General features: G+C 43.4%; 1 protein-coding gene across 12 annotated transcripts in view; it reads left to right on the forward strand.

Annotated features, from left to right (window-relative positions):
- The window catches only part of TIAM1 (T cell lymphoma invasion and metastasis 1), a 444,177-nt gene that overhangs the window by 414,563 nt on the left and 15,292 nt on the right, over nt 1–14,322 (forward strand). For all 12 annotated transcript variants that reach the window (XM_025380044.1, XM_025380046.1, XM_025380049.1 and 9 more), the window contains 4 exons: nt 724–832; nt 6,205–6,384; nt 6,472–6,590; nt 11,646–11,754. In XM_025380044.1, coding sequence (XP_025235829.1) covers nt 724–832; nt 6,205–6,384; nt 6,472–6,590; nt 11,646–11,754 — 517 coding nt within the window. The remainder of the gene's footprint in view (nt 1–723; nt 833–6,204; nt 6,385–6,471; nt 6,591–11,645; nt 11,755–14,322) is intronic.

A 14,322-nucleotide genomic window follows, 5' to 3' on the forward strand; every position in this document is an offset into this window, starting at 1 on the left:
CCTCGATAAACTAAATAAGGCCTCTCTGAACAAGACTCTTTCAGTGTGAAACTCGCAGATGTTTTTCTGAGGAGATACATATATATATATGTATATATAGTATGTGGGATGCAAAGTATCCTGTCAGGCATAGTAAAATCTTAATGAGAAGGCCTCTACCCAGTTGTGAACTACTGGGACAGGGCAGACAGGCTGGGGAGATGATACTGATTTCCATAGTTGAGCGTGTTTCTTCTTTTAATATTGCTTATGTTCTTAGCCACTAGAGGAGAGGGTGGTTTTGGAAGGCATGAAGATAGCGATCAGAGGAACGTGTTCTACTTCGGGAGCAGGGGATATGAGCATTTCCTGCCTTTATTTAGTTTGCCAGCAGGAGCTAATGAGAGAATTGAGATTTCTGATTTTTCCAAAATATATACTTTCTCATCAACATTCAAACAGCCTAGATAGGTTATTAAAAGACACAGACTTGGAAAACTAGGGACATCTCCCTTGTAAATACTAAGAAGACAAAGTCCAACACCTTGTACACAACCCTGTACGTGCACATACTTTGTAATGGGCAATTTTAGGGCCTTTGATAACAAAGAAAGGCTCTGACAGGCACGGAAGGTGTTGATTGGTGGGGTGAGCCAGGCAGATGTGAGCTCCCTGCCATAACCTGCTGGTATTTCCAGTGGAGGAAGGAAACAAACCAATTCTGCCTTTTCTCATCAAATCCAGAAAGTGCTGTTCTCTCTGGGGGGATCGTTCCTGTATTATGCTGACCGCTTCAAGCTCTACAGTGCCTTCTGCGCCAGCCACACAAAAGTTCCCAAGGTCCTGGTGAAAGGTAAGACCTCTGAGGATATGGAGGTAGGGGTGTGCTGCTTCTCAGTTGTGTGGCTGACAGTGGTTGGGGGCTTTTGGACAGAAATCTAGGAGTCATTGATTGCCAGATAGATGTTCCAGCAAGCCACTGATAGGGGTGCTGAACAATGCAATGTGTTCTTTTTTTCTTTTTTTTTTTTTTCTTCTTTTTGAGACAGAGTCTCACTGTTGCCCAGGCTGGAGTGCAGTGGCACGATCTCGGCTCACTGCAACCTCCACCTCCCAGGTTCAAGTGATTCTCCTGCCCCAGCCTCCCGCGTTGCTAGGATTACAGGCATGCACCACCACACCTGGCTAATTTTTGTATTTTTAGCAGAGATGGGGTTTCGCCATGTTGGCCAGGCTGGTCTTGAACACTTGACCTCGGGTAATCCACCCGCCTCGGCTTCCCAAAGTGCTGGGATTACAGGTGTGAGCCACTGCTCCATGCCTTTTTTTTTTTTTTTTTTGAGACAGTGTTGCTCTCTCACTCGGGCTGGAGTGCAGTGGCGCAATCTCGGCTCACTGCAACCTCCACCTCCCAGGTCAAGCGATTCTCCTGCCTCAGCCTCCTGAGTAGCTGGGACTACAGGCACCTGCCACCACACCTGGCTAATTTTTGTATTTTTTGGTAGAGATGGGGTTTCACCATGTTGGCCAGACTGGTCTTAAATTCCTGACCTCAAGTGATCTGCCCACCTCAGCCTCCCACAGTGCTGGGATTACAGGCATGAGCCACCACACCTGGCCAATATCTTGAATTAATGATTTTGTCAGTTTTCTTGTAATGAAAGTTTTACCTTGCTATTTGGGGCCAGAATTGATGGGTCATTTTGCAGTTATGTAAAAATGTAGGGAGTTTAGAAATTCCCTGCTTTATTTCTGTTTTTCATTAGTTTCGATTATAACCTACCACACTTCATAACTAAGTCCTCACTGCATGTTGTTGATAGGTTCTTGGAAACTGTGACTTTTAAGTGACACGATGTACAGCAGGTCCCCAACTAATGTATTCTGTTCAACATCATTTCACTATAATGTTGATGAGGAAGACAATTGGTTTCATTGTATGTCATTTTGCATAAAGTTGCAGTTTCTAAGAACTTACTGACTACATTAAGTGAGGACTTACTGTATACCTTTTTGTGGAGTTTTATCTTTCCTTCACCTACTTTTGTTCCTAGGAGTGTGATAACAGCTCCCAAAAGCACTTCTAGAGTTGTCTCAGTTATCCTTGAAAATTCTTGCATTTGTGGTTTATTTTTGTGCAGGACAAAGTAGAATTTTTATATTGGCAAGCTGCTTTTTCTTAAGTATTCTGAGAAGACGGTGGAACATTCTGAGAGTCTCCAGAAAGTGGTTATGTCTCCATAGCTCAGCATATGGTGGTTTTTGATGGTAAAAGGATTAAGGAAACATTTTCTTGGCAAACAGTAGCACCAACAGAAAGTTTGATTTCAAAGAATCTCTGGAAATCAGCTTGCTGTTCCTTAACACTTTACTGTAGCTGCCAAGTAAACAGCTGCTGATCAGGTCCCCGGATATGTAAATAATGTTCTTGTGTTGTGTTTATGTTTGCTACCAAAGAGAACTAGCTTGACTTAATTTAAAACCTATTGTAGGATGTATTAGCACAATACAGATCTCCGGGTAACAAAGAGCCTGCCCCAGATAAAAACAGTCTTAATGGTAGTGGTGATCTGTGCAACAGAGTTCTGGTGGAACCTCAAATGAAAAGGGGACCTGGGATTCTCCTTGTCATGCTGCCTGACCTTTCCCGTGTGCTGTATTGGGCATATGTCTCTACGTGTGCAGTGTGTTTCTTCTACAACCTTTATTGAATGCTAATTGTTATGAGATTGTTAAAGTAACAATTTTAGAGTGCTTTGCTCCACAGTGAAATGATATACCCACCTCAGCCCTTGAGCAATTTGTGTTATTTTTAATCACTCAATTAGATTAAATTCTGCCCCCATGGATTGTTTCTTAATTCAATAAGAAAAATATTATATTATCTTTCAAAACTATCCCTTAAAACAGTGGGTATGACCCATATTTTTCTTTTTTCTTTCTTTTTTTTTTTTTTTTTTTGCTGAGATGGAGTCTTACTCTGTCACCCAGGCTGGAGCGTAGTGGTGTGATCTCAGCTCACTGCAACCTCTGCCTCCCGGGTTCAAGTGATTCTCCTGCCTCAGCCTCCTGAGTAGCTGGGATTACAGATGCACACCACCATGCCCAGCTAATTTTTGTATTTTCAGTAGAGATGGGGTCTCACCATGTTGGCCAGGCTGGTCTTGAGCTCCTGATCTCAGGTGATCCGCCCACCTTGGCTTCCCGGAGTGCTAGGATTACAGGTGTGATCCACTGTGCCCAGCCGACCCATATTTTTCTAATTGTCTAATGAGCCTAGAGGGTCGGGATAACTTTGAGAACAACAAAGTGCATGTTCACGTTCATCACGGACTCACAGCTGGACTGGAGGAGCGATGCTCCCGTACCGCACCACGCGCTGTGAACCGTGCACTCTTTTGCTCTGATATAGAATTCAGTTGATGGGTGAAATACCCACAGGCATATTTTTGGACATGAATATTTTGTTGGGGAAGAGTTCCCAGGTCCCTTCTAGACGTAGCCCTAGATTCGGGACGCCCCACAAAATCTATTGCTTCCCCATATTCTGGCCCCCAGCCTGGCCCCCCCCTTCTGTCACATGGGGCCAGTTGGCCACTTTTCCCAGTGTCCTTTCTCTTCAGGAATTTGTGCTTTGGAGAGACAAGAAATGATGCCAACTCAGGGAGTCTGATTGCTGTTAATGGGGCTTAACGGGGATTATAAGATTGTGGTCTTATGAGGTCTTCCCCCATGATTGCTGTTTTTTAAAATTAAAGACAGGGCCAGGTGCGATGGCTCACGCCTGTAATCCCAGCCCTTTGGGAGGCTGAGGCAGGCAGATTGTTTGAGGTCAGGAGTTGGAGACCAGCCTAACCAACATGGTGAAACCCCATCTCTGCTAAAAATACAAAAAAAAAAAAAAAAAAAAATTAGCCAGACATGATGGTGCATGCCTATAGTCCCAGCTACTCGGGAGGGTGAGGCAGGAGAATCGCTTGAACTCGGGAGGTGGAGGTTGCAGTGATCCACAATGTGCCATCACACTCTAGCCTGGGCGACAGATCGAGACTCTGTCTCAGGAAAAAATAAATAAAGACAGAAGAATCATGTTCTGATGCCCTTTTATAGCATCTTTAGTCTTAGCTCATACCCCTAACCACTGGGGATGCAAAGACATTTTTATTAGACAGTTTAAAAGTTTAATATTTATTTTAAACTTTCTAATAAAATGTATAAATATCATTAAACTTTTAAATTTTTATATTTTAAGCTTTCTAATAAAATATATATATCAGTAAACTTAAATTTCTATATTTTAAACTTTCTAATAAAATATACATGTGTGTGTTTATATATATATTTAAAAAATTATATATACACTCCCCCTGTTTTTTGCAGGGAGAGGGTATTTATTTATTGAAGAGATTTTTGAGTTCCCGTGACATTCCTGGTGCTGTTACGAAAAGTATCGAGTCATTGGAGTGCCATGTAAAATTTCCAATGGAGGAAAGTCATCCAGATGAATATTTAGGTTCTGAATGTGAAGAATGTGCTTTTTCCAGTGTTGATTGTGTTCATTTATTGGTTTATCATAAAAGGTGCTACTCAGGAATAGCCAAATGGAGAGGTGATTGGGCGAAGTATGGGGCAGGGGTGTGTGGAGTTTCTGCGCCCATGCTGGCCGTGCCACACCCCCCAGCACCCCCACGTGCTCACCAACCCAGAGGCAGTGTGTGTCCACTGTTACGTTGCTTGGATACATTGTTTCTTCTTCTTCCCATATTTTGCCCTCCCCCCTGGCCCCCGACATTCCTTTGTACCTGGAAGGCATTAGCCATGGCTTCCTATCAGCCCTTGCCAGGTACCTCTGTCTGGGGCCCCACAACCCCCCAGGGCTGCTTCCCAAACCTGCTGGGACACAGAGGAAGGAGGCAAGGCTGGTGAGGAAAGTGCTGCCTGAGTTGCATCAGATCAGATCCCACAGACGCTAAGGTGGTGCCACCGAGTTAACTTTGAACAGATCACTGTGGGAGAGTCTGCCTCTGTCTACTTCACCGGCACCGTGAGGTGCTGCTGCTTCTGCATCTGCTTGCCGTTCTTTTAAATTTTCATTCTTTTTTTTTTTCCTGAGACGGAGTCTCCCTCTGTCACCCAGGCTGGAGTGCAGTGGCGCGATCTCAGCTCTCTGCAACCTCCACCTCCCGGGTTCAAGTGATTCTCCTGCCTCTGCCTCCTGAGTAGCTGGGATTACGAGCACCTGCCACCAGCCGGGCTAATAGTTTTGTATTTTTAGTAGAGATGAGATTTCAGCAGGTTGGCCAGGCTGGTTTCAAACTCCTGACCTCAAGTGATCCACCCGCCTCAGCCTCCCAAACTGCTAGGATTACATTCATGAGCCACTGTGCCTGGCCTGCTTGCCTTTTTCAAAAGAGGTTTTTGCAGCAGTGAAATGCTTGAAAGATTAGGAAAACTAGGGTAAGGAGTGTTCCGAATATAGCTTTATCCTTATTTTCGGATGACAAAGCCAACAGCTCGGGGGATGGATGATTACCAGTTTGTCACTCAGAGTTCCCAAGAGGCAGGGGCACCCCATGCCATGCGGGCCAGATGAGGACCTGCAGGGTCAGTCAGCAGGCAGAGGGAGCGAGCGGAAGATGTGGTCAAGAGCCTTTCTTGGGGTTTCTGAGGGAAGGAACTGGGGAGGCCGGGCTCTGGGGTGCACTCGAAGCCAAGATGTCTGCTCCCCACCCTGAGATGATTAGGACGAGAATGGTGGTCCAGGGTATAAGAGCCTCAGAGAGGAGGTGACAGCGTGTGGGGACTCTATAAAAGGCACATTTCCTGGCAAGTCTTTTACTATCTCCAGGCACTGACCAGCGTGGGTGGGGCAGTCTCCCCATGGACTGTAAAGCCCCAGGTGTCAAAACATCAGGATAAAAAAAACCATGTGTAATAGGAGGAGGATAAAGAGCAGCCGCTGGAAATCCGGGTGTCTGCAGTCTACACTCCGTCATCCTGTAACTCATCAGGCTTCTCCCCACTCCACCCCAACACATAAATACGTAGATCTGACTGCCTGTGGTCTCCCTGACCGCCCTCCCCTACCTTTCCCTCTTCCTGCCACCCATTCTCTGCTCAGTCCTGCAAAAAGGCACCTCGGAGTCACGGAGGAAGGGAGGGAAATTGTGGGAAGAGAGTCACGTGGGCGTTCCACCCCGATGACCTGTGTTTAAACCCTGCCAGCCAAGACAGACACGGCTTTCAAGGCGTTCTTGGATGCCCAGAACCCGAAGCAGCAGCACTCATCCACGCTCGAGTCGTACCTCATCAAGCCCATCCAGAGGATCCTCAAGTACCCACTTCTGCTCAGGGAGCTGTTCGCCCTGACCGATGCCGAGAGCGAGGAGCACTACCACCTGGACGGTAGGCCTCGGCCCGGGACCCCCGCAGACCTGAGTCTCCGTGAGGGTCTCTAAATAGCTTCTCATTTCACGGCCTGTTTTCTTCCAGTGGCCATCAAGACCATGAACAAGGTTGCCAGTCACATCAATGAGATGCAGAAAATCCATGAAGAGTTTGGGGCTGTGTTTGACCAGCTGATCGCGGAACAGACTGGTGAGAAAAAAGAGGTGAGGGTCCCCATCTTCTCAAGACACATCTGTCAGGAAAGCCGAGTTTGAGTTTGCTTTTTTTTTTTCTTTGTTAAAAAAAGGTGTTACTTATAAGTAAAACAGTTAAGATGCTGTTGTTTTTCTTAGTGGAACATCTGTGCTTTATCCAAGCCTGCAATGTGAATTTTCTTCCTCAGCTGGACTGTTTCTTCCTGTAAGAAATGTTTTCCTGATGTTCAGCTCCTCACCCTGGGGATCTCTGGCTTTATTCTGTGTTAAGTGTGAAAGTGAACTTCCATTACCACAATCTGGGCTGTTTCTAGAAGTGTCATTAAAGCCCAGGGCTCTACCTCCAGAGATTAGAATGACACAGGCACATAGTGGGTGCTCAATAAATAGTTGTCAAAGGAATGAAAATTTCAGATGACTCTGAATCGGATCTACCCAAAAACCTGCCTGGAAGAGCAGTGGCAGGAACAGATACACCTGAGAAAAGACTGAAGGTGAGCTAAAAGTGGTGCCCGAGTCATTAAGAAGCTCTTACCTGAATAAAAGTTTGTTGCCAACACAGAGAAGTGGTAGATGTTTGAGATGCATGGAGAAGTTAATTGCTCTGATCTGATGAGTTATACAGTACATGTATCAAAGCATCGCTGTGTACCCCTGAATACATACAATTATTATTTTTCAATTAAAAAAGCCAGTAATACTTAGAGGAATTGTAGGGATATGATATATGTTAACATTCATCAATGCCTCTGTACGCTCAGATTCAACTAGAATATTAGACTCAGTTTTTCTTTCCACCTTAAAAAAGAGAAAATGTGGGAAGGAACCTAGTGGAAAAACACTCTTGCTGTGACTAGCAGCAGGGTTAAAAGCCGTGTGGGTGGGACGAAGTTTGGTTGTTTAGTGTAGACTAGTGAAAGCACCTTATCTCCAGAAATATTAAAGGCCATTATCCAGGCTCATTTTTTTTTGTCCTTAATGAAACAAAACAAGTTTTCAGGCTGTTAAAGGATAATTTTCTGAAAGAGGTAAAATGATGATATCTCATAATTTATTTTACTCATAAGATGTGGGAGACCCAGGCAGGTGTTGTAAAAGTTCATTGGAAAAGTCACAATTACACAGGTTTATATATGGAGTGAAGAAATGTTGAGATGAATTGTAAATGAGACAAACTGGTTTTTCCACAGCTGGAGGAAATCAACTAGGCCAGTGTCAGACTGGACAGAATTTACACATCTCTGTTACCTACACCTTACAAAGAGTTGCACAGGCTCTCAAAGACAGTGTACAGTCAGAATCTGATAGCCCAGGAATGTCTGCTGTAGAGGATGTGTAGTTTTCAACTGAAACACAATTTTGTTTTTACATAACAAGCAGAGCATGAGAATGTTCTCAGACTATTTGGCAGATAATTTAATCTATCAGAGTATAGAAAAGATGAAGGTTGCCACCCTGGACTGAGTTCTCACTTTCTTATAAAACTTTATAAGAAGAAAAAAATTATGCTTATTAAAAAAAGAGGGCAAAATACAGAAAAAGGCAAGAAGAAAACTATGGTTTCAAGACATAGAACTTACCATATTTTGGTGTTGATTTTGATTGTTTTTAATATCTATGTATATGTTTAGTTATATCTTGAAGGTAATTTTATACCTTGATTTTATGTTGATCAGAGAATTTTAATGCTTTTTTAAATTGACTAATATGAATAATACTGTAAACTTTTTTTATTATAAGAAGTCCTCCTCTCCTTTGGTTTATTTCATTCTAACAGAAGCGCATTTTACTGGTAAAGGCCATGGAAGTGAACATCTTCATTACATCATATTATATTTTCTTTATATGCCAAATTAATTATTGGATTTTAATGACCTTAGGAGCAAATGACCATGATGCTAAAGATTAGAAGGCGAGATGGATAGTGGGTTACAAAGAATTTAGGAAAAAAAGATGATCATGATCAGAAGTCAGAGACTATTAAAGGGAATGTGGCTTCAGTGAAACTGGAAGTCCTTTAAAATGAAATTCTGACATGTAAGAAATCTTTCCAGTGAAGAACAAAGCCATATAGTGCTATACAAAGTATTTTTTTGTGGGCTGAGATTGTAAAAAGAAATATGCAAAAGATGGAAGGAGGGACACTGGCTGAGTACCAGGACTGAAGAGGAGGAAAATCCTACTTTTACCAGGAGGTGCAAAGCCCGGAGAATTTCTGGCTTGGAAAAGATGCCAAAGAGAGCAAGAGAAGATATTGTTGTGGCAGGATAAGACAAACGAGCAGGAAATAGACCCCCAGTGGGAATCCATTACTGAAAGGCCGTTGGTCACTCAAGTCTCAGGCCCCGTTTCATCTCTCTTTCTTCCACTGAGGAAAACGGCCTTTAAACTGGGAAGGATGCAGCAGCCTCAGTGCCCTAGGGAGAATGAGTCTTGGGAAATAGGATGGTCTATGCCAAGATCAATGACAATTCTACTCCACTGCTCTCAGCAGTGTATTGGAAGAGTTACGGATACTGAGGCAGGTGATTGTGGAGGTACCCAAATTATATTCAGATTTTCACAAAAGCAATTCTTGAACTCTTGATCCTTGTGGTTCCCTCTTAGTGGCAATATGAAGTAACAGCCTAGAATGGATTGATGAAGTTTGTAAACAGGAATAGGAACATTTATCAGTATCTGCTGGTAACAGCAGGTTTATTGTGAAACGTTAACATTCTAGGAACGCAGGGTACCTGAATCCTGTCTTCAGCCAACATTCCTTAAGATATCTCTGAAGGCAAGTAGGTTCATAGAGAACAAAGCTGGCAAAGAAACAGCTTTTTGATGAAACTGGGTCTTCAACCTCATACCTCCATGTTAAACTCTGGGGAGTTGGGCTAAGGAATCCCTTTGGCTTAACTAGGAGGAAGAAGAATGCAAGAGGGCATTTCCCCTTAAAAGAAGTCCTTAAAAATGCTGGCTCAGTAGGGCATCCCAGTCTTTAGGAAGGTAGAGGCCTCCCAGCAGAACTCTTTCTTGGGGTTTGGGAGGAAGATTCAGAAGGGAACCAGGGGAAGCACTGTGGCCAGAGGGAGCACCCTGACCCCCTATTCCACTTGCCATGGGAAGCTTGCCCAGAGAGAAACCTTGTGCACAGGCACAGCATCAGCCCATTTTAAGTTGTGTAACAAGTAACTTAAAATCTCAGTGGTTCTCTACAACAAATACTTATCTCAAATGTGGCTTTGTAGGTCAACCAAGGTTTGGTTTCTCTTGGTTAGCTCCAGTTCTGAAGGTTCTGGTGTGCTCCTTGTCTCTTCCTTCCAGGATCCAGGCTGAAGCAGCAATGGCTGTCTTGGGCAAGTCCTTCCCATGGCTGGAAGGTGGGCACTAAGTCAAATGCCTACACCCAAAGTCATCTGGGCAGTGATGTATGTACCCTGCCTAGTCTAGTGGGAGGTGCTGGAAAATCACATGGCAGAAGGTGCAGATAATGTAATTCTGGGAGGAAGTAGAGTTGGACAGTCTACCATGTTGGCCTTTAATCACTTTTAAAGATGTACTCCCAGGGACTGTGGTACCTGGGAATTTGACTTTTGTGTATAATTCCTCCTCTTCTGTGTGGGTCTTTGGGGGACAGGTAGTGGAGACGATGTCATTACCTTGGCTGATAATATCCTGGAAGTTTGGTTGATGAGTTACTTAATACCTATAGACAAAATAATATAGCTGCTTAAAAATTATTTTAACCCTTGGTTATACTAATGGTACTACAGCTCAGTAATAATGACAGTGATGATTACAATAATCTCAATCAAGGGAGGCAGTAATGCATTGTACTCCGTACTGATGGAGCCACATCTCAGCATGGTAGCCTGTTTTGGTGGCTCGAGAAGGGCCATCCCAACTGCACTGCGTTCAGTGGAGGGTTGCCAGGTTGCTACTATATAGGAAACTCAGCTCAGTTTGGAAGGAGGTCAGTGACTCCAGTGAGAAAAGCAGATGTGACTGTTGTGAGGCAGACATTGAACTTGCATCAGGCTCTCTGGATCATTGTGTCTAGATGGCTCTGCAACCAGCACTTGTCTGAGACAGTTTAGCATGTGACCGCTGGGGGCAAGTGACTACACCTCATGGTCTGTTGGGGTTCCAGCACTCACGCTGCCCGTGCCAATAGAGGAATCTTCAAACTCTTCATTTGGCTTCTCTCTTCCTCATCTAAAGTGAAATAAAGTCATCTTTGAAATGGATTGGAAGAAGAAATAATTTGCTTACACTTCCAAAATGTGGATACTCACTGGTGGAAATGTCTGCAGTTATCTGGGGGTGGATCTTTGTCGTAGACAACCATTAGCATCTCCTTGGGAAACTCTCTCTGTTTGAACACAAAACATCTCCAGTTTCGTAGATCAGTTTTAACAGACTAACTGCATGTGAATTTCAGAGCCCCAGTTTGTACCTATTTGCCATCTTATTCTGAAATTCTAGTAGACGAACATGGCGTAAAGGGGGGAAAAAAAAGACGAGCCTTTTCTCTCCCCTGTATTCCGTGTGTTTCTTTGGGAATAGAGAGGATTTATTTTTCAATTAGGAGATTTCATATGAGTTAAAGGATTTTCTTGTTACAATTTCATTGTATTGTTCCTAGCTCAAACATGGCTAGAACATAATGATACTATTATTTCCCATTGGAAAGGTATTGTATCTTCAGCCTGTTTTGATGGGATATTGTATCCTCAGCCTATTTGGTGGTGGTGATTGAGACAGTCACAAATCGAAAGTATTTTTTAAAAATGTAATCTGTCATTTTGGTGCTATTTCTTTTCTCAAAAACATGAAATTGAGAAGTAAAAATTTTACATATTTATGGTGTACAGCGTGATGTTTTGATGTGTTACGTTGTGGAATGGCTAAATCAAGCAGTTTAACTTACGCATTATTTTGTATATTTAAGCAAATGTTTTTAGGAGCAGTATTTTCTTGAAGGAAAATTAATACCAGCATGCTGAATTTTCAGACGTCATGAAAATCTGAGTGTTAATAATACTGCCCGGTAAGCTTTGTCACATCTCTGGCTTTCAGGTTGCAGATCTGAGCATGGGGGACCTGCTTTTGCACACCACCGTGATCTGGCTGAACCCGCCGGCCTCGCTGGGCAAGTGGAAAAAGGAACCAGAGCTGGCAGCCTTTGGTGTGTATCAGAAAAGGGTTTTATGGAGGGGGAAAAGTCTAGCTTATTTTTCAAAACAAGAACATTTCTTTTTCAAGACCCAACTGATTAAAAATAAAGTTAATTGCAGTTACTTGAATGGGTCTTCCTGCTGTAGCCACCAACATCTCGCAAACACTAAATGAAACCTTCGAGTTAAATTACACTGTGTGGTCACTCAGCCACATGGGTAGGCGGAAGTGGCTGTGCCCAAGTCTGTCCCAGACATAAACACACAGGCAGGAAAAGAATTTTTTTTCTTTTTTTGGTGGGGGGGGCTGCTGCTCTGAGTATCTTTTCAAAATAATGGGTTAATTATAAACCAAGGAAAAATAAAGTGAAAAATCAAGACAAAATGGCCTCTGTTTCTGAGACCCCCAAATCCTAGATCTTTTATTTTCTTCCTGACTTTGTTACTGTTTGGTCTTAAAACCAGGATTTAGGATGCTGGTTCTCAGCTGAGCTGTTGTGGCAAACTCTGGAGTGCCTGGATCAGCTGTGAGGTGCATCTCAATCGCATTGCCACTCAATGCTAGTGAAATTAGAGACGTTTGCGAATGATTTATTCTTTAATAAACCAGTTTAGATGGATGCAATTGCTGCAATTAGAGATCTCATGTGATTGTATTGTAATACGCTTTTTGAGAGAGAGAAAAAACATGGGTTAGCTTACGGGGAATTATGTATAATTTAGGAAACACGGCTTGTTGTTGCAATGGAAATGCTTATTGGCATATTGCTGTGTTGTTCATGAATATAAAACTATCAACACTCCATGCTTTTGTTTTAGGTTGTGTTTTGTCCTAGCCTCCTGCTAAAAGACTCATTGGTAGGAACATAATATAATGGAAATGTGGCTTATTCTCTTGCCTTATATTATTTGTGTGGGCTTGTGGGGAACGGAGGTTGCTTACTCCTTCTTAACTAAACTTTTTTTTTCCTCCATGATGTGAACAAAGTATCCCCAATCGGAATGTCCTAGTGATTTTAAAATCAAAGTATTTCATGCAAAGATTCATTGGACTTTCTATTTAGATCACTTAGCCTTCACTGAAAAGTTACTGATATTCCTAGAATTTGCAAAGAGCCCCTGTAGCTGTTGATGCCATTTCATTAAAAATAACAAAGGAGGCCAGGTGCGGTGGCTCACACCTGTAATCCCAGCATTTTGGGAGGCCAAGGCGGACGGATCACTTGAGGTCAGGAGTTCAAGACTAACCTGGCTAATATGGTAAAACCCCGTCCTTACTAAAAATCCAAAAATTAGCTGGATGTGGTGGCAGGCACCTGTAATCCCAGCTACTTGAGAGGCTGAGGCAGGAGATTCGCTTGTACCCGGGAAGCAGAGGTTGTAGTGAGCTGAGATTGTGCCACTGGACTCCAGCAAGACTCTGTCTAAAACAAAACAAGACCAAACAAAATATATAAATGCAGAGAAAGCATGTGACTAAATAGGCCATTCAAAGGAATATTGGGGGTATTTTAACAAGTTGTTAGTTTTTGATGGGGTAGGTGTTTTGGGGGAGGGGGGCAGTAGTATTTGCTTTCTTTTCAACATTACCACTTGTGTTTCTTCTATAGTGATTTCTTCTTGGAGGAGTCTGGGATCTCCCTGATGCTGCTTAATCGGTCATTCATGGGATGGAGGATATTGATATAAATGACCCACACCATGATGTAGGACTAGAGGTCAACATTTAGATTCGTTATGGCTTTGCCCTCAATTTTACAGATTCACTGCAGTTAGAAATCAACAGATTTAGAATAAGAAAATAATTTAAGTAGGAGAAAATGGGTTGACAAACTCTTTTCTGTTTTTTTTTTTTTTTTTTTTTTTTTTGAGGGTGGGTGGTACGGAGTCTCGCTATGTCTCCAGGCTGGAGTGCAATGGTGCATTCTCAGGTCACTGCAACCTCTGCCTCCCGGGTTCAAGCAATTCATCTGTCTCAGCCTCCCGAGTAGCTGGAACTATAGATGTGCGCCATGGTGCCCAGCTAATTTTTGTATTTTTAGTAGAGACGGAGTTTCACCATATTGAAGCATGATCTCAATCTCTTGACCTTGTGATCTGCCTGCCTCGGCCTCCCAAAGTGTTGGGATTACAGACATGAGCCACCGTGCCTGGTCCTCTTTTCTTTTAAAGGCTACATGGTACATTTTAGGCTTTGGGCCAGGAGGCCACATGCTTTTCCACTGGAGCCAGAAGCAGCCGTAGATAACGTGTAAATGAATGAGATGGCTGGATCCGCGGTTGGATCAGCAGCTGCACCACACAGGTGGCAGCAGTCCTGGGTCTGGCCTGAGGGCCCTTGTTTGCCAGCCCATGGTGTAAGTGATTCAGGAAAATGCTGGTTTTGAGGTTGGGGATTTCGGTGCCACTTTCTGCACAGGCTCAGATAGTGGACTCTGCATTACTCTGTTCCCTGCCTCCTGGGCTGTTTATGAGAGGTCGGTGTGGGAGCTGCCTCCAGAAAGGTGGGCCCACAACACCTGTCCCAGGTGTAAATGGAGACTGCATACTCCAGGTTCAGAGCATCACACCGTCAGCAA

This window comes from Theropithecus gelada, chromosome 3 (genome assembly GCF_003255815.1).
Source record: "Theropithecus gelada isolate Dixy chromosome 3, Tgel_1.0, whole genome shotgun sequence".
NCBI lineage: Eukaryota > Metazoa > Chordata > Mammalia > Primates > Cercopithecidae > Theropithecus > Theropithecus gelada.